Source organism: Corapipo altera, unplaced genomic scaffold, assembly GCF_003945725.1.
Source record: "Corapipo altera isolate COAL_440 unplaced genomic scaffold, ASM394572v1 57, whole genome shotgun sequence".
In the NCBI taxonomy this organism is placed as follows: Eukaryota; Metazoa; Chordata; class Aves; order Passeriformes; family Pipridae; genus Corapipo; species Corapipo altera.
Window position 1 is genome coordinate 5409088 of NW_020884905.1, and position 27121 is coordinate 5436208.

The window sequence follows — 27121 nt, forward strand, 5'->3', positions numbered from 1 at the left end:
GCGGCGGCGGCCGCTACGGCCCGTCCCTGTGGGCGCCGCCGGGGGCGGTGCCGGGCCCGGCCCGGCCACAGCGGATTGGCGAGGCCGCGGCGTCAGCCCAGGGCCCGGATCGGCCGGGGAGCGGCGGCAGCGCCGCCTCCGCCCCGGCCCCGCTCCGCCCCCGCTCCGCCCTGGCCGCCGCTCTGCCCCGGCTCCGACCCCGCCCCGGCCCCGCTCCGTTCCGCCCCGCGCTGCCGTGAGGGGACGGCGGGCGGGGCCTGATGGGGCGGGTGGTGTGTTCTGCTGCTGTGTCCTGCTGCTGTGTCCGGCTGCGGGGGGAATCCCCCTCGTGCCCTGGCAGTGTCCTCGGCCCAAGGACTCCCATGCGTTATCGGCGGCCCCGAGGCTGCGGCTGCTCCGGGGCGAGTCCGGCTGCCCGCCAGCCCCGGGAGAGGGAGGCTCTCTGAGCCGGTCGCGGCCTTTACCGTAAGGACTCACTGGCGGGGCGGGCGGCACAGGCAGGGTCCCCTCGTGCAGGCGGAGGTGACCACCCGGGCACGTCTGTCCCCGACCCCCGGGGGGGAAGCCCAGCCGCTCCCGCGGGCTGCGGCCTGGCCTGTCCCAGGGACTGGCACCCCCGAACCAGGCCCGGGAGGGCGAAGTCTCGCCCCCGCTCCCGTTTTTTGAGTCCTGGCTTTTGTAAGTGAAACCTTGTCTTCACGAAAAAGTAGTTTTCAAATAGACCGTGAAAATGTAAGCTGGGGATGAATTTTTTAGGAAGCCGTCTAGAAAAAAAAAAAAAAGGCTGTTTATTAAAAGAACTAGTTTGTATAAACAAATACTGAGATGCAACTATGCGATAGCACCAAAGCATCACAAAGGGAGTATTTGAAAACCTTGAGTAGAGTAGCATAACTTAATAGCAGTAATCAAGCAAATCAGGACAAAACGGTCTCTACTTTTAGTAATTTCCATTATTTTAACATCTCTCATCATGATTTTTGAATGTCCACGAAGAAAAGAAAGTACCTTTGACATGAGCTAGGACTTAGAAAACAGATTTACATTGTCGCATCATTGGCAGCAACTTAATATACCCAGCTTAAAAATTATCCTGGTCATTCAATAAAGTAATTTACTTCATAATCCAAATAGAAGTAGTGTTTGGCTGAATTTGATAAAGTCAGAGGAAATCCTATGGCATTATGACAAGAAGTGAATTCCAGAAAAGGGAAATAACTGTAACAATCAGAGCAATCTTGCTTACATGCCACTCAAATTCCAGGAATTAAAACCAAAACAAAACCCAGGCTGTGCAAAGTTCCCATTGTACCTTTTATCCTGATAAGAACAGGGCTTGAAAGCTATTGTGTGTATATGTTTCCTTTTATTCAATCATTTTACCTCTTTCAGCTTTTACTGTCTCAGACATGGATATAAGTGTTTGCATATAAAACCTATATGGCAAGTTTGTTTCCATTTCTTAAAATTAGTGTTACTGGTGTATAGAAGTCACACAAGTCTCTCTTTCAATGCTCAGTACTAAATGGTCTGATGAGAGCTGATTACAGTCATATAAGAACTGATTATGATTCCTTGTGGTATCAATTTAGCATATGTGAAAAGACAGCAACATCGAAGATTTTAAGTTTGGATGTACAGATGCAATTATTTCAGTTCATAGCTTCCATTGGCATTAAGTTTCAGCGGTTCCCAGGGGTGGAGTTCCACAAAAACAGATGCCAAAATACTGAAAGTAGTGGTGCTTGACCGTAAGGCAAAAGAACCACCTCAGGTGAGATGCACCCCAATAATGCCTTGGGAGAGTGGTATATTCAGGCTGAAATGGTCAGTCACCAAGGTGGTCTAGCTCTTCCCAAATCAAAATACTGCTAATTCGTCCCTGAAACTTGCAGCCTGTTGCTGCCCATGACATGTGAGCCTCACATGCCAGGGAGGAAGGTGCTGCTTTCTGTGTTAAATTGACTGACATCCTTGACACTCTGCTTTTCCTCCAGAAAATGATTAAATACCTCTTTTTTTTAACCCAGCCTGGATGGAAGAGGAAGGAGACTCCCGTCCTTTAAGCCTCCATGGGTTAGAGTGCTGTTGCAGGATTTGGAATACCTACTTTTAATTGCTGCTTTCTTGAGGAGCCCCAAACAGAATGGTACTACTCCTTAGGAAAATGCCTTAGTAGCCGGTACTTCCACCATTAGCAGATGGGCTGCTTGGCATATGTGGGGCGCTGGATCTGGTTTTTCAGTTCTCACTTTTAACATCCTTCCTCTTTTCATGAATGCTAAGTAGTCAGAATGTGAGTGAGAGGGATAAAATTACTCTTCAGACTAATGACTGCTGCACTTATTCAAGAGGAAGATCTATTCTACTACATGTTTACATATTTCATATAGAACTCTAGCTTGGATAACTTTTTCCCCATTTTATTCTTTCATGTAAAAATAAATTCAGTTATTGGATCACAACCTCTATGCTTCCTGAATTCCATGGTATTCTACTGAATTACTCTCTTTCTTGACATTCTCTTTCTCTACATGCTGTAGGCCTATTACATACTGTTCAGGAAAAACTCTGGAATTTCTTTTTGGCATCCTAGAAGGAAAAGACATTCAGGTGTTAACAACTGAATCTTGGAGATTGCTGTTGCTATTTTAGGATATTACCAAATGCAGGCTCTCTGCCCTGCCTTTATTGGAAGCTTCAATGCCTGGTTCTAGCAGGAAATGCAGTCCCTCTCTACAACTGCTTTTCAGAGCCGAAAACATGACTGTCAGGGATTTGGGTTAGGGATAAACTGATATATCTGGCTCAGGTAAGGAAAGCCATACTTAGCACACAGGCTTAGTTACAAGCCAGATACTGACATGGAGAGTGCTGAAGGTATATTCAAAGAATGCCCAGTGTGTAGAGATACCCAAACTCACTGTGATAAGCTGCAAGGACTGAGGAGCTGTGCTACAGGAACACTATCAAACGGTAGCTGCCTTCAGAAGTGCAGGGTAGACAGCAGCAATGGTTACTTGTAAAAGTACCAGACCCATAAGATTGTCAGGCTGAAAAATTGTCTCAGGCCGAAAAAGAAATCAAAGGATGTCATGTCCCTGATCTCTGACAAGAAGAGACCAATACACCAGCAGGTGTGGTGAACACCATATTTTGTTTACTATCTGATCTTCATCCTTGCTTATAACATGTCCAAAAAGACCTTTTACAGCATAGTACTGTTGGATACAAACAGACCCTGAAACATTCCTTCCTATGACTAGAAATAGGATTCATATAGAAAACTCCAACCAACCAACCAACCAAAATTATATTAATATAAAGATTTATAGTATAATTAAAATAAAATATTTTATGTAAAGAATAATAGCTTATAACTGAAATGATTCTCGGGTGAATCCCAGTACTGTTTTCTGACTGTACGGGAAGGTGGTGTTTGAACCAAAGGCTTTGGAGTCAAAGATTTGAAAAAGGCAATCCCAGAAATGCCTTCTTAAGCCAGTTTATATCCTATGAAAACACTGTAAATGAAACACACATTTTGGTAACCCATCTAATGTCAATAATGTAGTGCCCATGTTGGAATTCATACTTATTTAGTTCTATAATATACTGAGGTTTATGGCTCATGTGTCACTATGTGTATATACACTACTTCTCTTCCCACTCATGAATATGTAACTGCAGCATATATTTGCATAAAACATATGTTTTATTAACATTTATGTATTTATATAATCTTTTAATGCAGTGTAACAGTGGGAAGTTAAGAGTTCTGGCAGTGTATTACCAGTCACAACTCTGCAGAACTCCACCTAATACTTTGAAGAATATTAGGAATCCTGGAACCAGATTTTCAAGATAAATGTGTGTAAATTTGATTTAACATTTATTAATGTACAGAAAAGACATATAAAAATAAAAGGAGTAGAATACGCAATTTTAAACAAACTTATTAAATTTTACCTCTATTTAATAAGCAAAATTTGTTTTACTAGAATAGATAAGGACATTCATTTGTGTGTGAGTCTATAGATTCTTTGCCAACATTAACAACTGTGATCTTAGGTTGATAATAACCAGGCAAAGATTATAAAAAAAAAAAATCAGTTTTTCCAGCTGCCTGGCCTGTGTACAATCAGGCTTTCATGAAAAATCTGGGGACTGGTTTGACAGAACCAGAAAGCAGCTGTTCTCAACAGCACACTTCCGCTCAGAAACTACAGCTGAGTGAGAATTAATGCTTCTTTTCACATTAGTGCACTCTTTCAATGGTCCTCGTGGCAGCTGTTGCTGTGCTTCCCCTAACACTCAAACTGGAGTTGTACTAGGACTGCACACAACAACTGGCAAAACATTCAGTAGGCAAAAGCCCTGAAATTTCAGGGAACTGGTCTAGGTAAATCATGTGTTGTTTTTATGGTCCTTGTCCTTTCAATATCGTATTTCCTGGAGCAGGAAGATAACAATTTGGTCCTACATCCCAACTGTCTATCTCAGAAGTTGTCTATCTTATACTTGGAGGAACTGGTCTCTGTGGAAATAGAAATAAACTTTTGGAGTTTCTTCCTTTTACTGTGCAATAATAGAGACTAGTGACTGGAGGTATATTTGCAGCTTTACCACTTCGCTAATAATTACTGTGAGAAAGTAATTTTATACATGGCACTACAATTTCTCCACATGTGGCATAGGAATAATTAAACTTACCTTCTTCATGGAACATCATGAAGTCTGTGTAGGAAGCTGGAAGCTGAAATTATTTTAAGAATATTGGGAAGACATTGAGGAACATAGCTTATATGGTTTTGACATCAACTATCATATCTTTTATATCTAGTTTGAAATGGCATGTGGCAGTTGTATCAGCCACTGAGATTACAGCCCACATAGCTTTTCAACAGATATACTGTTTATATATACAGTCATGGAAATCCAACAGTCTTACCCTGTCATTTTCCACATGCTTTTCAGGAAGCACGACAGAGCAAAGTTTTTCTGGTTTTTGCAGAGGTGTTTGGGGGAGTGCTGAATCCTGCATTACTTTAACTGACTTCTTCAGAGCATTCGCTATCAAGAGAGCTCCATGAACCGCAGCTCCTAATTAAAATAAATCTTCCACATGCTCCTAAAGTAAAAGTCATCCTTAATAACTAAATTCAACCTCCAACTATTCATATTTGATTGTACTTTCAAAAATACTTTTATAACAAGGTCAGAGCATCCTAAAAAGAGATGCTTAGACCTATTTTTGGAACATTTGGGAAATCTGGAAGTGTTGTTGGAGCCCACTAGATGTCACTGCCACCACACAATAGACTACTGCAGAAATATTGCCGTCACTGTCTTTGCAGGATACATACTTCTGTGTAAGGCAGCAAGTGTCTAAGAATTGCTGGGAGAAATAAGTTGTGGTCAGCATTGCACCAAGCAGTGCATACAGGGATGAGGAAGGAACAGTGTATTAAAAGGGTCACAGCAAATCTGCAGCTTTTGTGATAGCAGGCTATTGCCAAAATTAACCAAGGAACAAAGAAAGACATTGGAGTCTTGAATTTCTGACATGGAAATGAAAGGTTCAGTTATACCTTTAGAGCAGATGAAGTCATGAGCTGTGACAAACACTGAATAGAGTTCTTGGAGTATCTAAAGAAGCTTCTCTCCACCATATCTCTTTTAGTAAGGCCTGTAATTATGTCATTGTGGAAGTGTGTGTCATATTTACTCTAAAAATTTTCCACTCTGTGGATTATTCCACTGTCATTAAAATGTGGGCTTGAGGACTGAAACTTGTAATTTGTTCTTTGTTTGCCATATACAGAGTGCAATGCTACTTATCATGCTAATTAGCCCTCACCAATGGATAGTTCGTGCTTTATATTTTATAAGCAATCACCAAATTTTTAGAAAATTGCAAGAATTCATTCTTTTCTTTTAAAACTAAGTCAATCTTATATCAAGTTCTGCCTGAGGTGACTAAAAGATACCAATGCCACAGCTCATAACTGCAGTGCCAAAGCAAAGGTGTATTGGAGTTGGTGAATTCTCAGTTCCAGGCTCTGGGTCCTATAGAGAACAAAGCGTTAGGCCTTTTGTGTGACCAAAGACAAAATCTCCCTTCGAATTCAGGTACAACTCTAGAATGGATGATGGAGTGATTTCATGTCTGCTGGTATTACAGAGGTTGACATTTAGGATTTTATTTTTATTTTTATTACTGGGTACACATGACTAGATAATATTCTCCAAAGAGTATATAAAGTGAATAACTGCATTCTGAAATTCCATTGCCAGAAATAGAAGAAAATACAAACACACTGGCACGTTTAAAAATTATGCCAAATTATATGTTTTATTTTGATTTTGATTATTTGTCTCAAGCTTTCTTTTAATATAAGTTGATAATGCTGATATTTACTTGGCACATTAAAAAGTAACATTTCTCTCAGTATGACTTTTTCTAAACAAAACTGGCAAATTATAATTACATATGGTCATATGTGTCTGCGTACATGTCTATGTGTATGTACATATGCATCTGTACAAGTGATCATATTTATATTACATGATCATTCTGTTTTGCACACTTCATTATCTGAAAGTGATCTTTCCATACGTCTATAGCAGTGTCTCAGATATTCACTGAAGTGCCACCTCAAGTGTCAGTAGTGCTTTCCCCTGTGATGTGATGCAAGAGTAATTGGTTCATTCTTCAGCAGAATGTGTTATTTAAAAATACGTGGCTTTTTTATAATATTTGACAATGTATTGCCAAAAAAAACCGGCTTCATATACAGTCAGGTTACATGGATAATTGGTGTTTAACCTCCGACAAAAATGTGTAAAAATTAATGTAGAAAGAAATGAACTAGAGGCTCAAAAGTTCCCCGGAGGTCTCCACGTTTCTTGTCCATCTGGGTCTGACAGTCACCTGCTGTGTGCGCACGGACACCGCCACCAGCCGGTGACGGCACAGCCGCTTCCCGAGGTACCTGTCAATCCCGACCGCACGCACCGCTTCTCTCGGGGAAGGGGCAATGCCTCCTCCCCAGGCCCGCGGAGATCGCCGTCCCTAAGCGGGAGCGGTGGGTGTTTTCGTGGAGCGTCGGGCAAGGCCGGCTCGGGGAGGGCGCCGCCGCCTCCCGCCCGAGAGGGGCCGGCACGGCAACGGCAACGGCCACGGCAACGGCAACGGCCACGGCAACGGCAACGGCAACGGCAACGGCTGCGGCGCGTTACTGCGGCAACGGCTCCCGGCGGGCGACCGCGGTGAGGGGCGGCGAGCGCAGGTGGGGACGTCAGGGACGGGGAGTGACCCGCTGGAGGGGCGCTGAGGGAGCACTGCCCCACAGGAGCCTGCTGAGGGGCACTGTCCCACAGGAGCCTGCTGAGGGGCACTGTCCCACAGGAGCCGTGCTGAGGGGCACTGTCCCGCGGGAGGGGTGCTGAGGGAGCGCTGCTCAGCGGGAGGGGTGCTGAAGGAGGGGTCACCCTGGGACACGCCAGGAGCAGGAGCCGCAGGCGATGGGTACAGGGGCGTTTGACGAGGAGAGAGAGCCTGATGCTGGGCTCGGGGCGGGGGCCGGCGTTGGGTGTCCTGTGCCCCTGCCCCTCACCTCTGTGCCGGGATCCGTGCAGGTGGGAACTCGCAGCTGCGAGTTTTACCACCTCCTTCTTGTGTTCAGTTTTCTGCCATGGAGGGATTTGATTTCTGTGTACCAAGTATGTGAATTCATTGCTGCCTAAGTGATTGCAAATTATGAACAGCAATATGTGCAAGATTTCAGTTGCATTGGCTGTGTTACATCTCTAATGTGTCTGGGGTTTACTTGGTCTGGTACACTGGTCCCACTGCAGTGGGAACAACTTGGAATGCTAATAATGTTTTAGTTACTGATTCACAGAACACTAATATATGTTAACATATACTGTCTTGTTATACAGCAATAAAACAAAATGTCATCATCATCACAATCAACCTCGTCTTTACCTGTACATGACTGTACTTCTCCTTTAGCGGACTTTGATCCTCAGGAAAAGTTTATTCTTCCTCATGCTACTGAGGCAAGTTCATTCTGTTCCTATTAGGCTTGATATTATAAATTCTATTTACTTTGTTAACAATATTCAAAATATTCTTCCTGGCTTTAAATGGGAAGTGATATTTCAAAAAATGGGTGACACTGCTGGACACAACAACAGTATACTGAAACCATGTAAAAATTGTATTTTTCTTTTCTGCTTACACAGATAACATATGATAAATGAAGCACGATGTTTAATCTTCCAAGATGCTGTTTTCACAGGAAGTAATTAAATTCAAGAACTTAGTTTTGTTTCTATATCCAAGAAAAAGCTACAGAGTTGCACTGTGTTACACAGGTTGAGGTCTGCTGGGAAATGTAAGCCTGTAATAAAACAAGACGCATGTGCACACACACACACACATGTATATATATAAAATAAAAAACATTAGGTGCTTGGAATGTACTTATTTGCCTTAAGACAACAGGTGGAAGCAGAGCAGTCTGCATTCTGATTCTGTGAGAAGTGATCATTTTAGTTGGGAACTCCCTGAATTCTGTTATTCATTTTCTCAACTATGTGAAGGAGAATATGGAGGTAAGAATATAAACCTTTAGTCTGACAAATTGTTTTGATGGAGATGCACCTGGCACAGGCTGAGCACAGGAGGAATGGTGGGTGGAGAAGGCAATGCAATCCACTTCTGAAAAAATAATGAGTAGTCAGTGGAGCACTGAGTACACAGATGACTTCGTGCTTGGTGAGAGCATCAGTTGTGCTGGTGTGTGAAGGGAGAGGCAAAAGAGAGGTGTTTGGAGAAGGAGTGAGGGTCCTTAATAAGAAAGGGGGGGAGGGAATGGGATGCATTTAGGTGGTAGGCCTGATACATGGCTTAGGACTTGCCATGACACGGGCAGCATCATTTTTCTGAGGAGCCCTGCCCAGTGAAGAGCTTTGCCAAACTGCGAAAAGAGGAAAGCCATTGCTACCTCCAAACTGGAAGAAGTCTGCTTTGAAAAATAACACTGATGTCTGAGCAGGTCTTGGCCTTCACCTTCATTGGAGGTAAACTGTTTGCCTTTGCCTTGTAGATGAGGTGTGTTCAGTGAGCAAACAGTTTGAGGGTACATCCTGTGATATCACAGGCTTTTACCCTTCTTGGAAATCCTAAATGATTCTTTGACCTTTAAAATTTCTCCTGAAGGATTCTCCTGAAGAGCTGACTTGTTTTATGTTGATATGCTTGAATTAACAAGATCAGTGACCTAACTGTAAGTAAACTAAATGTTATGTAATTATGAGGGCCATTTTAGGGAAAAACATATGTACAACTGGGAGAAACAGGAAAGCTCCGTTCACTGCTTCAGTCATATAAAAAAGGTTATCATAGAATTTCAAAAGCCATCCAAGATAAAAAATATTTTACTGATCAAAGCAAAGAATCTGACAGTCTAGAACATCACCTAGGAAAATATGTAAGGCATAAACATAGAATCAATACAAATGTATGTTTTTTACACAAGTGTGAAATAAACATTTAGTCTTGTCATTTTCTTTAACAGATGTATTGGGAAGATTTTTTGTTGTTGTTGTTATGTCCTGGGCACCAAGAAAATTCCTAAAAATTTGGAAGGAATTTGGCAAACTATGTATGTTAAAACAGGAGGTGGATCAGACTGAATTTCTGTATAACAGTAGAGTCATATGGAACTCAGTGGAGTGAAGAATATAGATTTCTTTTAAAATTAAATGTGATTTGTCACTGCTGACTTTCTTAACTCTCTTTCAGAAGCTAATGAAAATGGATGCTTATTCTGAACATTATTTTTTAATTTTGAAGAAAATATTCTTGATTTTCAGGTTTTCATAGATAGTACTAGTTTTCTTACAGCATGAGGCTTTTTGTTGATCATTCAACAAAAAGACAGAAAGTTCATAAAGAACAAACTTGTGGGGAAGACAATTTCCTAAGAATGGGAAGATGGTATGAGTGATTTAGGTTTCTGGTCACTTCTCAATTCTGGGAAGTCTTCTGAGTGCTTCCATTTTTGCTGATAAATTACTATGCTGTCACAAAACAGCATTTCTCTTTATATATATTTTTTTTTTTTTTTGCTGAGAGCAAATCTGACTCACTTTAGTCAGGAAAGGTTAGGACTGCTACTGAATACAATATCTGTAAGTTTGCAGTACGTGCAGAGGTTGAAATCCGGGTGCAGAACTGAGGTCCATGGACTGACTTTACAGATAGGCATGGAATTGAGATTACAGAACATTATGAGGAATTACATGCAGGACAGGATAAAATGAAGGAGTTGTAGTAAAACTTTTGATTCTGAGGCTTCCAGCTTGAGTCAGTTTTTATCCTCCCATTAGTGAAATTGAAATGGAATTTACCATCTGAAAGACACACAAGTCTATTTCTTTTAAATGGGAAATTACACAACACTCACACACAGTTGGACAATTTAAAACAGCAAGTTTAGTTGACAATATCACAGGCACATAAATTCTTTTGAATTTCTAGTAAGAGCTAATGTAGATTGATTTTTGCGATCTTCCATCCTATACTTTCTAGTTCAATCTTCAAATTCTCCTGTCTAACTGAGGTTCCTGAAAGGCTTTAGTACTTATTATTACTCCTTGAAACATTGCAAGTTCTACAAATACTTTTACCATTTGACTATGTGCTTAAATAAACTTGTTTATGACATTTAAAGCCCTTTCAGCTAAAATTAAGAAAGAAGTCGGTGTATGGAATAAACATAGTTTGTTTCCTTCAGCCACAAAGTTCTATGCACAAAATAAATTGAATTTTAAAGGTTTAAGCTTTTGAATATTCGAGCTTTTATATTCATGTGTACCAGATTTGAAAATGTAGCAAATGATATGTAACCAATTTAAAACCATTGAAAAAAAGCTAAATCAGTTATAATCAGAGGTAATTTTTAATGTTTCCTGTGTTGCAGCTAAACAGTGAAATCATTGACACTTTGATACAGAAGCTAAGTGAAAATGAAACTCAAAATACAGTAAGTAAATTAACATTTTATTTTTTTATTCTATCCCATACATCTGAAATGGGCTACATCACAGGGTCATACTATTTCCAGTAACAGTGGCAAAGTGGAAATATTTGTGGTTTATTGTCACAAAATGGAATCTTAGTTTTACAGCTGAAATGTTCATCAGTATGCTTTATTGCTGCATTATTGTGTACAGACATTAAAATACTTTTTTTGTTATTTTTTTTTCCATGAAGAATCTCAGGAAAAAAATACTTGGAAGGGAGAAACAGATTAGAGAACTTTCATCCATGCTTCAGTGTGAAAAAGTGAGTGATCAGTTCTGTTGGAATGTTTTCTTCCAAAGTACTAGATTCTTAATTAAAAATTTAAATTTTGAGAAAAGTAATTATTTCAAAGATTTATGAAAAAAGTAAAATACTGAAAGATGTTTCCTACAGAATTATCTTAAGACTATCAAGACTGCATCCAATCCTAGCAAGGATACAGGTTATCCTTAACACTAATGTCCCAAGGATCAGGGAAGGGCACACATCCGGACTAGTGGGGCTTTTGATCTCTCATATACTGATTTGCAATAGTTCTGTAAAGAAAGCACTTATAAGGAAGTATTATGGAGTAAACTAAACAGATGTTGTTCACAGTCAGGCATGTCCTTGTCTTTATCTTGAAGTGAAGGAGCACATTTTCATAGAAACATCCTTTTGCTTGAAAATAGAAATGCTGAACAGTAAAGCCTACAAAGATACTGAAGACCACAATGCCAGCAGACCTCAGTGTTGGTGGGATCTGTGTAGCATGCCTTGGTCTGACTAGAGATCTATCTAATGTTGAACAATTTAGGGTACCTAGCATCTGAAGGGATAAATTATTTTCTGTGCTCCTTCTTATGTTATCTTCAATAAACGGTATTTTCATCAATATTTGATTGAGTCTGAGTCTGCCTTTCTTACTGGTATCTATAATGAACACTTGCACGGGAGCATTCAATGCTTTTTTGGTCTATACTGATGATAATATGACAATTTTCTACCTGATTACTTCTTATTTGGAATGAGCCAAAGGAATTAAGGTGGAAGAAATTTCATAGAATCATTTGACCTGAGTTCTGATGACAAAAGTTGCCTCTTCCATTATGATATATGTATTGCCCTAAAATTACAGTTTAAATTAAATGTATCAATACTTTTAATAGCAGATGGTGGTCTTTGGAATTTAATGAAGATCAGTTCAGGTCTGATTAGTCAGAGTACAGTTGATCAGTGTAGCTTAATTTTAGTCATCCTGCTAGCTAGATTTGTGTTCATGCTTCCAGGCCTTATTCATACTACTTAAAGTCAGATTAAATATGAAGGATCAATTACACATACGGTGTTTCAAGTTTGTGATTTCTGATTAATATTAGTATTAACAGTAACAAGCTACTCCTTGTAAATATACTTGTAGAGCATGTTTTATCTTTTCCAGCTTTTGAGGACATTCAAATGTCAGTTAGAAAATATGTCAAACAGTATAGAGAGCATCATACAGCATATCTCCATAGGCCAATAGATTTGTGTTTATTTCTCTTTCTTAGATCAATACACAGAAAGGAAACCACCTGTCAAGATCAGTAAAGGAAGTACAAGCTCACCTGCAGTGTCAGATTCGAAGAAAAGAAGCGGAAAATGATGAATTAAAAGTAAAAATACAGGTCAAAAGATTTTTACTTGTGTTCCAGTTTATTGGAAAAAAATAGCAAAACTTTATTGTGTTCAGATTTGAAATCAAGTTTTTGGTAAAAGAAAAATCCTGAACAGTAAAAATCATACATATTTATAATTTGCACAGTCTGCCTGACCACATTGTCTGAATTGCAAGGTTGGGTTTTTTTTTATTCTTTTCTCAACTTGTGCACATAAACAGTTCTGGCGAAGCAAAGTTTAACAAATATAGAAATGTTTGCACTCACTTAACTGTGCTATCTAGAAGACAGGTATTGATCCTGAGACAGTCTCAATACAGTCAAAAGAAAGAGATAGGCAAGTCCTGTTTCTGTTCTAATATAGGGATGATGAACCACACCCTGTTTTCATGGTCTATGAAGGAATCAATAAATCTCTTAATTCTAACTGAAACACTTAAGACTAATGCCTAATCTCTCTTTGTTTAAGGTAGGTTAAATTATTTGCATTTTTTATTCTAGAAAGCAAGAGTTAAATTTGGGTATTTGAATCAGTTGCTGGCCTTAGAAAAAGACAAGGAAGAGGTCATGCGTGAGAGGCTAGAGCTATATGAGGCCTCAGATTTCAGTATTTGAAACCTGTCAAGAACATAGGCATGAATGAGAAAACATTGGCTAAAAATAATGTATTTCTAATTTCCAGACTTTTTTTTTACTACCATATATCCCCTATTAATCATGTCATTTGAAGTTATTAAGCAACCTATATCAACTCAGTTTCAAGTCACATATTTCTATTTCTGCATAAATACCTCATTTTCTTCTAAATAAAAATTGCTTTCTTGTTCCACCTAGTACAATTATAGAATTCCAACGATATTTACATTAAAGTAAAATTCATATACAGCTGTATTTTCATTCAACCTTTATTTAAAGGTTTTGTTTGCTTTCAGAAACTGCTGAAAGCGGTGGCTAGCTTTAATCCTGGTGATGATTTTATTAATATCTAGACAAAGCTTGCAAAAGTTTAGCATTACACTTAGGAATTTATTTCTCAATTAAATTTACTGCAGTCCCTGACTAATGCCCAAAGCAGTTATTCTTAGTGTGATTGTGACCCCCTGTGGTTATAACAGGGGATAACATTTGTTTACTTAATACTAACAGTTAAAGAAATCCATACATAGACTCAGATTTTCTATTTCTGTATTTATGGAGGGTGTTCATCTACCACCCCATCAAGTCACATCCTTTTTTATTTAATGCCCTGTAAGCATTTATAGAGGAAAACTACTTCCTTCATATTTGCAGGGTTTTTTTATAATTTTATATTTGAAGTAGTACTTCTGCTTTTTGGTGAATGCCAGTAACTGAGATCATCTTTTACCTGGAAAACCACATACATTTTGCATTGATTGTGTAAAAGTTTCAAGGCCATTAGCAGGACCTATTCTCAGAAATACCCTCTTGTGCATAATATGCATCTTTTATTGCAACTGGCAAAGTGTATCTTGAATAAGGCTGGCACATTAACATGGTCAGTAGCTAAGTAGTAGGTCTTTATTCTTGTAGAACATAATTTAGTGTCAGACCTGGACTACAACGAAGGAAACAAATGCAGTAATAATTCTTACAATTAGAATATCTATCACTGATTTGAGAAAATTATTTACACTGGTAGAAGAATAATAAGGGATATGAATGGGATTTACACTTGTCTTTATTAAAGTCATTGTCCACTGGTAGTTTGGTCATTTTCATGTGGATTTGAGATTCTCCTTGAAGCAACATCTAGTATGGCTTTTATTGTACATCATCATGTAGAGTTCTAACGCCCATTTGTTTTTTCCCTTCATATTTTTGTGGTATGTAGATGAAAAATACAAAAGTCCCAAAGTTAGAGAGGCCAGCTTCCTGAAATGAATGGGATCAGTACTCTGCCTTCATCAGAGTGATATAAAAGTTTAGTTAGTCAGAAATAATAGCAATAGAGAAGATAGTATAATGGCAGTTGTAGAACTCAGCTCTCATCTCGACTGCTTTGTACATGTTTGATAATTAAATGCATTAAAATACATTTAATGTGAATGTATTTTATTTCTTGAGTGCCGCAAAACCAAGCACTAAGGAAATGATATTTAGAAGTTGCCCTTAAAATGTGTGATTTATCACTGTGGTTAAGCTTCATCATAGCCTGTTTTAATTATCTTTAAACAACTGTCTGCTGTGGGTAAGGCAGTGCTAAATCTATTCTTTTTGCATTTTCTGCTTCACTAAGAAATCATTTCTTCACTAAACAAATCTGTTTTATTGATAGAGTGGGGCCATTTTGTGCATGGAAAAAATTCAGAGATCTTGCAAGAAGGTAGTATATTGTCATCTAATCAGAACATATCATAATACATATATTCAAGAAAAGACCCAGCCTATCCTACCTTCTTGACTTTAAAAAAACTAAATCCAAGATATTAGCTTTCATATTAAAATTTCATATACAGTCATACAACCTATCTCCAGACCTGTAATGTGTGTGTCACTATGGATGTCAGTGCATATCACTGGTAGCATCATTAAGGCAATATTCTTTACAGAAATCAGTCTCTAGGAATGACGAAACAACGTTACTTTCCCACTCATAAATGGGTTTAACATCCATGTCATGCCTTCTACATTGAAATTCTGCATTCATTTCCAAGACCACACAACAATGTTTAGATTATCTTTTGCCTTACTCCTTGCTTCTGCACCTTCTCAACCTCTTCTCCAGATCTTTGTAATGAGTTTCCCAATATGTATTTTCTTTTGTCTACTGCTGTATGTATCTCAACTAGGTGATTGTATCAATCACCACATTTGAGATACAAAGATATTGTGGAAACAGATTATATATGTAACTGCTATTCCTGATTATATCACAAAAATATCTGTGGGGTTTAGAATTTGAAGAGTTGATGTCTAGTTCTGTTGCAGAATCTAGAAAAGAAAATAGCAAAGTGGAAACATCAAGTTGGTGAATACAAGCACCAGAAGTCAGCCTTAAAGGAAACAAGTGAACAAAACAAGATTGCTCTGAAAAAAGCAATGGGGTCCCAGAAACAAAGAGCTCAATTCTTTGAAGAAGCTGCAAAAAATTTAACCTCCAAAATAAAAGAACACGTGAGTGACTCTGCAGTAAGCAATGTTGTGCTGTACTGTTTAAATTGAACAATTGGAAGACTTGCACCTGGGGCAAACAGAAAAAGTTGTTTGGTCATGTTGTGCTTGTATCTCTTTTATTTTGTTGCTCATTGGATAAGAAAAGGGTTGCTATAAGTGACATGCAAACTGTTAGCATTCACTGCCTTTGTTTTGTTAAAATTTAGTGATTGTCTTAAGTCATGAGGTTGTACACTTCAAACTGTAGTAAGTAAGAGGAGTCTCATCAGCTTTTGGTCAAACCTCTCTTGGTCTTCCTGTTAGTCATTTATGGATAAGTACCAACTAACTCAGAACAATATGGGTAGTTTTGTTTATTTTACTTTGAGAAAAGACAAAATTTACATTACTTTGTACAAGGGAGATCCAATAAAGGCATCTTATATTAAATAGCTCTCATGTTCAAAAAAATTTGTAGAATTAAATGGCATTCTTCTGTTATGAAATTTATGACTTCTACATTCTCTAGGAAGTCAAATTGTGTGAGATATGGTCCACTGCTGATGTCTGGAAAAACCAGTATGATAGAATGCTTGAAGAAAAGACAACGTTAGAAATTCAAACAGAAGATTTTAAGAAGTAAGTTGGACTGTTGATCTATTTTCTTTTTGTTTCTGTAGTCATGTAGTATTGATATTTATTAGTGCAGTACTCAGTGTTGACAATGTAAATGAGCTTATTAATATTCTAAAATTCTGAGCTGAATTTAGAAGTCGGAAATAAGAACAAATTTAAGATTTTTAGCCTTCTCTCTGCAGCATTTCCCTTCTTTTAAATCTTTATGTTCCTTACTGATAAAGGGGAATATTCTTTCCCCTACATACTTCTGATTAGCCTGAACTTGCTAGTAGCTACTATGCTGCTTCTGCATAACCACTGATTTATTAACTGATTCAACAGCTTGAGTGTTAACCCTTGTGTCTACCACAGTATAGAAGAACATTCTTGGGGTTCTAGTTTCTACTTCAGACTGATGATGGTAAAATTATTTCAATTCTGCTAATGTCTCACCTCACCGGAAGATAGAGAACGTTTCCTCTCAGGTGCCCATTTGAACAGTTTATTCATGTAAGGAAAAGTAACACAAAGTTATTAAACCTTATTCAAATTATGCAGTCAAATCTTAATGTACTCATAGGAAGGATATGCCATTTTCTTTGGCAGATAGTGACAGATTTTTTTTTTTTACCTTTTCTGTTGATAGAAATATGGACTATATTCAAATATTCAAACAAGCCAAAAGAACTGGGAGGTGCCTTTATTCTAGGTCTCAGACAAAGTTTATTTTACAAAGAACTTGATTCATGCTCAAATATTTAACAGGAGTGCAGGTGCACAACATCACTCCAGAAATCTCTCTAGCCCACTGTTGGTCTAGTGTATATGAAAGAACAAGAAAAGTGATGCATTTATGATACTTCTCGCAAATACTCATTCTGCTTCTGGCTGGTTTTTTTCTGTTTTTATTTCAGCTGAAAGTATAAGTCTTTACTTGAAATGTACCATTTTAACAAGACTTGTACTACTAAGCAGTGTATGACTGACTAAACAGCAAAACAAATTTTGTTAAATTTATTAACATGAAAAGAACAAGTGAGGCTGTAAGACCCCAGCCATGGACTGACAAGCTCAACCAGGAGTTTTACTTTTAAAAATATTCATAAGGCTCCAAAAGAACACCCACTGAACTTCTGCAGAGCCTTCAGTTCTTTAACACCTTGAAATAGCACAAAAAGAAAACATTGCACACATTTTCTCAGGAGACACTTTTACTGATAAATATGGGTGAAAATACGGATCTTGGCAAAAGGGGTAACATACAACCAAAAAAAAGCATTCCACCAAAGCTATGACTTGGCACTTGCTAACCCACACAACCTAGCAAAATCCAACCCAGTGCTTTTAAGTTACCCAAAATATTAAGAAAGCAGTAAAGAAAGAAAAAGAGAGAAAAGAAATTAAGAGAAGAATGAGAGAAAAACAGCTACTGTCAGAGAGTCCTATGGAAGTGGAGCTTCATATGGTGGAGGTTGGGCCCAGGACAGAGAAACAGAAACCATGTACTGCTGTATTTCTGTGTTCTGGCCCCTGTGGCCACCCCCTTCCAGGCAGGACTTCCAGCTCACTGGCCACTCTGGGGCTCCAGGCCGGAGTGAGGGGTGGTGTAGCCAGTCAGAGGCTGGGGTAGGGATTCCAGAGGGTGTGGTGTGGGTGTGCTTCCAGACTGACCTTTTGATTGACAGCTGCTCTGGAGCTGCCCATGAGGCAGGGTGTTCTATGTAATTAATTCATTTATAATTGAACTAGGACAACTTCCTTGGAGTAGAAACTGTCTTCCTTTGGGGAATTTCTTATTTTAGTAGATACTCCTTTCTTCAAATACTTAAATGCATTCTCTCCTTTATATATATATATATGTTATATATATATATATAAAATAAAAGCAGTGAAGGAGAATGTGTTGAGGTTCAAGATGATTTTCATAGTGAGAGTTTTGGAAACATTGTATATTATACAGAAGTTCTTGCCTGTTTAATAAGTCAGATCACAAGCCTGTTGGAAGAATTGGAAAGAAGGAAGGAATGGAGAAGAAACTCAGAGGAGGAAATTCTCAGAAAGCTAAATTCTGGTAACTCTGAAAATGAAAAGATTTACCTTGAAAATGAAAAATTAAAGGTGAGACCATTAGAAATCATTGTTGAATGGCTCTACATTTCTGATACATAATGAACTAACCACGTTAATTCCCTCTGGACCTTCTGTGTAGAGATCCCAAACCTGCAGAATAAATTTTGTCATCCATTTTTTATAGTAAGTGTAAATGAGACATTGAAAATATTTCAGTGGTAATTTATGGCAAAGCAAGGAACGGGGTTGTCTGATGATCCATCTGCATAATAAGGATGCTATTTATTTTACTGTCAGTAGCTACACAATTGCTTAATTAGAAATTGTACTTTTATTCATGTAAGGAAAAGCAGCACAAAGTTATTAAACCTTATTCAAACTATGCAATCAAATCTTAATGTACTCATATGAAGTATGAGTTTGTAAAATTTCTTTCAAATTAAAGAACTGAGTTTACCTTAATTATTAATTTCAACTTCTAAAGAGTTGACAAGTTTTGCATTGAATTTATCCTCCAAGGTAAATGTTCTTGTTAACTGACAAATGAACTGTGGGCTACCATTTTTGTTTGACAGGATAAATAATGGTGTCACTCTAATGCCTGCAGGTCACTCGCTAGTAAAATCACATTGTATACTGTTATTTTAATAACACTATTGAAATTTTTATATTTTCTATGTTTTAATCAAGGCTTCCATTGCTACATTGGAGAAAAGTACTGTTTCTGTTGAGCATGAGCTGCTACATCTGCAGGAAAAGGCAAAGCTGAAGGAAAATCTTGTTGAACAGCATAAAAATGAGGTGACTAGCATGTTTGAAATCTTCAAGTGTGTTTTTTTAAATTTATAGCAGTTTTGAGGAAATAATAAAGGTTTTGTTTGTAATAGAGCAGATTTGTTGTCATGGTGATTGTATTATTGTTGTAACATTGAGTATGATAGAAGAGAGTGCTATTACAAACCACATCAAAGAGTAGTCCCCACACTATTACTAGTACACGTAATCCTTACTGAACTGTGTGAAGCCCAGTGAAAGCTCATTTAAGCCAACAGAGCTAATTGCATACTGCTTAGAGAAGATCTACTTCCTAAAAAGCAGGTTAGCAACCCAGTAAACTGTATATTTTAAAAGTTAAGTTTGAATCTGATGTCTTCAGTGGACATATCCAATGATATTTTACCTCTACTGGGTCATATCTTTATCAGTATACCAGTATTCAATTAAGTTCAAGAAATTCAAGTTCATTCAAGAAATATATATTTTGTGAGCCTTTTTTTTAAAATAGGTAAATCCACATTGAAAATATCAGCAAAACAAATAAACCAAACTTAAAATGGGCTTTTTATCTATTCCTTTTTTTTTATTTGGCTTTATTCACAGAGAAATATGTATATATTTCAAATATATTTCAAATATATTCCTGCTATTTTATAGGTATCATTTCACTGTCATTCTTCATATATTTCTTTTTTAAAATCATCAACAAGGGAAAAGAGATGATACAAAATCTAAGTACAGCCAGTGAACCTTGTCTGTGAAATGCATCATCATAATTAAAGTTGTTGCCAGCTTTAAGATGGGAGATGTAGTTCCATGTAGCAGCCAGTCTTAAGCAGTGAGTGAAATGAAATTCCCTCGCTCATAACTGTAGTGACTCCAGGTGGAAGTGTTGATGATACTTGTTATCTGGGGAGAGAAATGTGAGTCGTGCTGGCTGCTTCTGCAGCACAACTGTAGCTCATTCTCTATTGTTGATAACACAACATTGATACGACAGTGCTCTTTGCCTGATTACCCTTTTATACTTGCTGTGGTGAGTAGGATAATGAAAATAAATAACTTCAACTAATGACAAATATTAAGATACTATTTAGAAATCAAAAGTTTTCCTTTACACTTCATACTAATGATTCTATCTTTTCTGCATTTAAAAGAAAGACCTTGCAAATATATGAGAAAAATATACGTTGTCCTAGGTACAAAAGCTACAAATAGCAGCAGAGGAATTGAAATCCAGGTATGAAAGAGTCTTAAATGAAAACAAAAAAATAATAGAAAACAAATGCTTGGAAGAAGATAAGGTAAGTTTTACAGTAATAAAGCGTTTCCATACAATTCTGTAGGACACTGATCTTTCCTACATTATTGTAATCCACTTATTAGAAGTCACAAGGTACTATCTCCTGTTTTTAAACAAGAGAATTTTACTAACTGCTCTCTGGAGCTGGTGGTTTTTTGGATACCACACAATTGCAAACAGGGGAGAAATGTTTCCTGGAGCAGTGACTAAGGAGTTGGGCTGCTATTTCAGAATTCCAGCATTCTTTTATCACTCTCAAAAATGTGATTTGTTGTTGGTGATTTTGAAACTAGACTTCTCAACAGAACAGCTGTGAAAGTTCCATATGGAAGCAAACCTAGTGTAAGGCTGCCTTTTTTTTTTTTTTAGCTGTTAAAACTGAGAATTAATACAGAGATGAGTTTTAAGTTTTTCAGCAGATGGAGCTAAATACTGGAACACAGTTACTACATTATTAAACATCTGAAAAAGATACAAAATTGGTATGAAAATCACTTTCCACAGTTCTATGACTTATAAAAATACATATTCTTTTAAGCAATAAAGCTGAGACAGGGGCAGGCTTTGCCTGCAATGTTCTGTTTCAGAGTACAGAATTAGTCCTCACAGAGAAGGATCTTAGGTGTTCATTTTATTTCATACTAACTTTATCTTTCCACGATGGAAATTTAGAATGCAGAAAAATATTTTCCTGTCTCACAAATAATATTTACACACCACTGTATGTGGCTTCAGATGCCATGAGGTGCTGCTTTCTTTTCAAATACTACAACTGTTGTATGGTCAGAATTTTTTCTGTAAGCTACTTAGTGTGTCTGTATGCCATCTCCCAAAATGTATTGCTAAAAAATAAAATCCAGCTTTGGGTATTTCATGATGAACTGCTAAGACTTGCATAATTTTGTTCACTGTGAGTGTTACTGAGTCTTTAAGGAAATGTAGTGAGGGATGGGAATTTCTCCAATGGTTAACTTGTATCTTTGTCAGTATTTTATAAAACAGGTGATATTATACAATTTGTGTAGAATTTCAGCTTTATTACTTACATGGAAATCCATAAAGTAATACAACAATAAATTTGTGGTTTTACACTTACATTTTTCTCCTGTGATGCTACTATGCAGGTGAGGGACAAAACGGAGGCTGAGTTAAAGGAGTTAGAACACGTTTGTGACTTGCTGAAAGCAGCTGAGGAAAAGCAGCAAACGCTTATGTTCTGAGAAAGGATCCATGCACAGAAATGCAAAACCCTTAGGAAGCTGCAGGTTCAGGTGGTTAGAACATGCTGATTTTTAAAGATAAATGAGAAAATTACGTGGAAAAAGTCTCTGGGACTTTTTTTCCTGTTAGCATGTGACAGTTGTCAGTTTCCTTTATCATTTGCTTCTTAAATCAAAAGCTTCTTCTGTAGAAATAACACAATGCAAATAAAACTGTTGCCGACGGTATTCATGTGAATTTGTTTAAGAGTAGTTACTTTCAGAGTGAGCATATTCTTGATCTTTTTGAATGTTTATGTCCTGAGATGCATTGAAGAATTCTTCTCTGGAAATAAATGTGCAAGTCTAGTTATTGTTTGTGTATAGTGAAATAATTTAATTCTACCTTTGTTTTTAATGACTAATTCATAAACCATACAATATTTAATCTGATAAATTACATTGTTGATGTAGAGTACTTTAATTATTACATTATTTTAGTTGATTAAATATTTTTAAAACATGCTTTCATAGGATAATTTCTATTTTTGACTGTATTTAATACTAATGCTTGTATTTTCTCCAAAGTCTGAGTATGAATTTTCTTCAGCTTTTCTTTTCTGTGACATCAGTTTCAATGGTAGGGTAAGTTTAGGGTTTTTTCTTATTCTCTTTTGTGTGTGATTTTTTGTTTGTTTGGGTTTTTTTAATGAGCTTTTGAGTTAGACGAGGATACTCTGCTAACACAAATAACAAAGGTTTTTGAATCAGTAGGATGGGAAAGGGGCTTAACCTTCTTCCTGTATCAGTGGGAAAACTTCAGCTGAAGCACAGTGAGCCTCTGTGTTCCTGTAGACTTCATATGTTTATAAAAATCATAGCTCTTGATTTTGTTTTAAATTTAATGTCAAGATGATCTTTATAACATCAACTTTGGTTCTTGTTTGCCTCATTTTAAATAATTCTTCTGGGACTGCTCATAAACTTATAAATCCATAATTGCTTAGCGAAGTACTTAGGCAACAATTAATTTTGGGGTGCAAAATTAATACATCATGTAAAATGATGTATGTAGTTTCAATCTAAGTACATTTTCCTGAAAAAGTGCAAAAGAACCTCTTAAGTATAGTGAAGTAATTGGACATATAATCACTAGTTGGTGGAACAGTAATTAAATTTCAGCATTAGGTCTTGGTGATGTCCTTTAGAGATTCTGACTCTTGAGCCTATGACCAGAATTTAGGAAAATTCCTTTTGAAGCAATTGCACCATGTACAGAAACACTCTTCTGAGTTTCAGGGGAACTGGTTTCTGCTACTACCAGTCTGCCAGCTGAACAGCTTGTGATTCACACAAACAAAATCAGGCAGAGTAGCTCAAGTTGTTGGATGGGAGTGCTTGAGGTAATCCAGTGAATGATGGTGGCTGTACCTTTAAATAATGGCGCCAGAAGGCTCTTGGTGTGGCTGTTTATTGTTAATCTGCTGATGGGGGGGTAGCAAGAGCAATAATCTCATCCTAATGAGATGTTCTGAGATTTAAAAGAAAACATGTAAAAGTTTAGCCCTCTGCATACTGGGCAAGGGAAAATAGTTTGACTTCTTTCTTTTTTCAGCTTCTGCTGCTGATATACCTCCTTTCATGAACCTGGTTGTCTTTTTTGATAATCACTTCTTTCCAAAATTCTTTGCCCGTGCTATATTGTTTTTCTGCAATAACCATACATATATATGCAGTATTATTTTTATGTTTTCTGTGACTCTAGTGTGAGGGAGCTTTTTTTTGCTGGGAGGTAGACCTGACCAACTCCTAATACATAAGGCTGCATGAGCAGCATATGAAATTTTTCAGGATTTCATTTTGTTACATAGCAGGTTTTCAATCTTAATGTGTTCACACAAACTTTTAGTATACTACTTAGGCTGTACTTTATTTGTTTTAAATACAAGATAATATTTACTTGAATATAATATGGCATTTATCTGAATATAGTATAACATTTATCTGAAATTACAGTTAAATTTTTTGATTGGATTTTAATAGGCAAGCTTACTTTAGTCTAGCGAGATCCTGCAAATAGGTCTCTTCAACTAGAAACAAATTATCCTTTTCACAGGATAGCAATAGTGTAACTTCTATGGGCAGTCTTTCCTTAGAAGAAGAGAACTGTAACATTCAGAGGAAATATGAAGCTCTTAAAAGGTAACCTTTAAAAAATCTGATTGAAATTAATTCCTACACTTTTCTGTTATAGTGAATTATAATGCACTAATCTGTTTTGTGTGAAGGCAATTGGGAAAGATGGAATTTCAGAATGAAGAACTTGCTTGTCAGCTCAGAACACAAGATCAGAGTCTTCAGTGCAGTAAATTGAAGCTTGAAGAGAAAATTGCAGAATATAATGCATTAACCAGACAACTTGAATCTGCTTTGGAAAAAGGGAGAAAAATGGTATTGGTGATTTAATACATCTCTCAATCTTGTTTGCCACTTTCTATTTAAAAACAGCATTAAAAACAAATGTGTTTGAGAAAAAATGATGGGACAAGATAAGCTTAATCTTGCCTTTTATTTTCTTTGGAATAGGAAGCCCACAAGAACTTTGATATTGAAATCCTTCTCTTTTTAAAGGAAGAATTTGCATGCTTTCAATATTAAGTTCAGTTTTGTCATTTGTAGAAAGGATGCAAACAGTAAACCAAATGCAAGAGGAAGTGTGGAAATTTACATTGCAGTGAATTATATTAGTTTAGTCAGAAAGTATGTATGAAGTTGTAATTTCATATTAATCATGTTGAAATAAACTGTCTGATTTTTTTCAATACTCTGAAGATATTTATTTGGTTTTGAAAGAACTACGAGTTTGGCTTAACTTAAAAATGAGTTTAAAACGGGTTCCCCTCCCAATAATATTGCATTTTTTTTCAAATCGAAACAGCTTTCAAATTTAACCAGAATATTTCTCAGGTTTATTTAATTTCTGTGCATGGGAAACAAGTAAAGTATTAGATGAAATAGAGCTATTAATGCTATATAAGAAAATAATTTAATTTGGGCTTTAAGAAAGAGTAAATATATATAATTTCTCTCTCATTACTTTTATAGGTAGCTGAAGAACAGGAAAAAATGTTATACAAAGAACAAGCCTTTCAGACAAAGCTGCTAGTTCTTGAAACTGAAGTGAGAGAGGGGAAAGAAGAAAAAAACCAACTCCTCTGCATATTTCACCATGTGAGTAAATAATACTGTTTGTCACTTAAGAAATTACTTACCACATCACCATTTACAGAAGTTCCTTTAACTGAAAACACACTAGTAGTACAATTGATACACTCTTTTCAGAACAACAAATTAATTCAACTTGACAACATACTTTGTACATTACCATCTCCCATTGACTTAACAGATGTCCATAATAGTTTTGAGATGCTAGGAATCTTTAATGATAAAAATTCAGAAAGATAGTTTTTATGTTCCAAGGCCTTTTTGGATTACAAGGCTATTCAAACATGTTCAGTTTGCTCCTTACTTAACACAAATAAAAGCTTCAATATTTTGAGGCTTTTTTTATCACCTTTAGTTTTGCAGAACCTCTGAAAACTTCTACAAGTAAGTAAGGCTATAAAAATTAAGTACCAGTTGTCTTAGATTATTATTTTGATTAATTTACATTTTATTTCTAAGTTGCTTTGTATTTCTCCTTTTTTACCAGAATGAAAAGCACCATGAAATATGTTTGAAAGAGCTGGAGAACAGCCTGCAGAAGTCAGAGAACAAGAACCAGAGCATCCAGAATTATGTGCAGTTTTTGAAAGCTGCATACATAACAATGTTTGGCTGAACTCTTTAACCTACTTTAAAGTGAAGAAACTTTTCAAGATTTGGCTCTAAGGAAAAGCTGGAAGAAAAGCTTGTTGCAGTCTTACAGTATTTTGCAGGATTGAGTACTCTAATGTTAGTTCTTCCCTAGGAAAATGTCTGTTGTGGGCAGGGAGAAGCAGGTCAGTCATTACTGCATGTCCTACTGGCTGGTCATATAGGAACTGGACTTGGTATTACTGATATAAACAATTATACTATTGGTGGCACAGAAGTGAAAAGGCAGATTGCATGACAGCAGTGGCAGGAGTGTAAGTGTGGGATATGCACACAAAGTTGTACATTGATCTGTGAATTTACTATCTTATGTTAGATTCTGTGCTGTAAAATCTTACATGTGGCCTTTTAGTCCATAGTAAATGCAGGTGATCACAGGCTATCTTTCAAATCACATGGAGGAAGAAAACACCCATATTTTAAATATCCAGAATTATATAGTGTTTACCAGTCATTACACTTCTGTTACTGTAGAAACCTAGTTGCCTGAGAAAATGACATCTAATCTATTAAGACAGGCAAAAATTTAGAGCATTATGTTCCCTTTCTTTCTTTTCCTTGTAGTTTAGCACCAATGTCATGAACTGCTGCACTGCATGGGAGAGTTGCCACCACAAGGCTGTCCTGTCCAGCCTTTTTTGCCCTACATTCCATAATGCTCAGGAATATACTGAAGTAATATTTTGCAAATATAAGTAGGAAAGTATTTTAGATGCATATATAGTTTAAGCTCTGATTGTGCTGATATACCCTTTCATGGTGACACAGGTCCAGTAAGATATTTAAGTATTTGTGTTTGAGCTCAAGAGCTGCAATTGAGTAAGACTGAGTTGTGCCTCAGGTTAAACACATGTAAATATTCAACTGATATAGGGATAATACAGAAACCAGTTCTGATTGTGGTTTTAATTCTAAATTCTACTTGGTTTTATAGATATACGCCGTGATATGTTTTTGGAAAAGTAGTGCATTCAGTTAAATATATGTAATTTACAACGTCTAATTAATAATTCATATTTTTTGATAGAAAACATAAGTTAGTTCATGCATGGACAATACCTGTTCTATTTCATTTTTAGTTATTCGTAATGTGTTGAACATTGATGTTTTTTCTTTTCTGTCTTTTGCAAAAGCTTATCCATCCTAACAAATACTAACGTATTAATGATCTGCTTGTGTGCACTTTTTAAAAATAAAATTATAATTTTTATATATGACATGCTAGTAAAAAATATTTCTGTTAAATGTGGAGAGGGGAGTTGCATTACACACACACAGAAATATTTGTGTTCATTTAGTTCTGCTTGTGCTACTTATAAAATATCAAAACATTTTTGAAAATCATCATGTATGAAGGAAAGATTTTGGAAATAAATGGTTCAATCCAGTCTATGACTGGTTTTCAAAAGGTCATCATGAAAAACTG

The 27121-nt window shown here is 36.9% G+C and overlaps 2 protein-coding genes across 9 annotated transcripts in view; one reads left to right on the forward strand and one right to left on the reverse strand.

Annotated features, from left to right (window-relative positions):
- Positions 1-6957, reverse strand: part of SH3GLB1 (SH3 domain containing GRB2 like, endophilin B1) — a 29722-nt gene extending 22765 nt beyond the window's left edge. Inside the window, exon 1 of one of the 2 annotated variants that reach the window (XM_027651614.1) lies at positions 6935-6957. The gene's annotated coding sequence lies outside the window, so the exon portion shown is untranslated. The remainder of the gene's footprint in view (positions 1-6934) is intronic. The other variant, XM_027651612.1, reaches the window with a different exon arrangement.
- Positions 6958-7187: 230 nt separating this feature from the next.
- Positions 7188-27121, forward strand: part of ODF2L (outer dense fiber of sperm tails 2 like) — a 28133-nt gene continuing 8199 nt past the window's right edge. The window contains exons 1-16 of one of the 7 annotated variants that reach the window (XM_027651605.1): positions 7321-7355; positions 7412-7445; positions 7948-8067; positions 10998-11060; positions 11291-11362; positions 12631-12747; positions 15688-15873; positions 16382-16491; positions 18453-18588; positions 19231-19341; positions 20517-20621; positions 22408-22464; positions 23936-24021; positions 24108-24270; positions 24925-25050; positions 25532-26105. In XM_027651605.1, the coding sequence (XP_027507406.1) occupies positions 7960-8067; positions 10998-11060; positions 11291-11362; positions 12631-12747; positions 15688-15873; positions 16382-16491; positions 18453-18588; positions 19231-19341; positions 20517-20621; positions 22408-22464; positions 23936-24021; positions 24108-24270; positions 24925-25050; positions 25532-25660 (1569 nt within the window). In that variant the 5' untranslated portion in view covers positions 7321-7355; positions 7412-7445; positions 7948-7959 and the 3' untranslated portion in view covers positions 25661-26105. The other 6 variants (XR_003529022.1, XM_027651602.1, XM_027651604.1 and 3 more) reach the window with 6 other exon arrangements.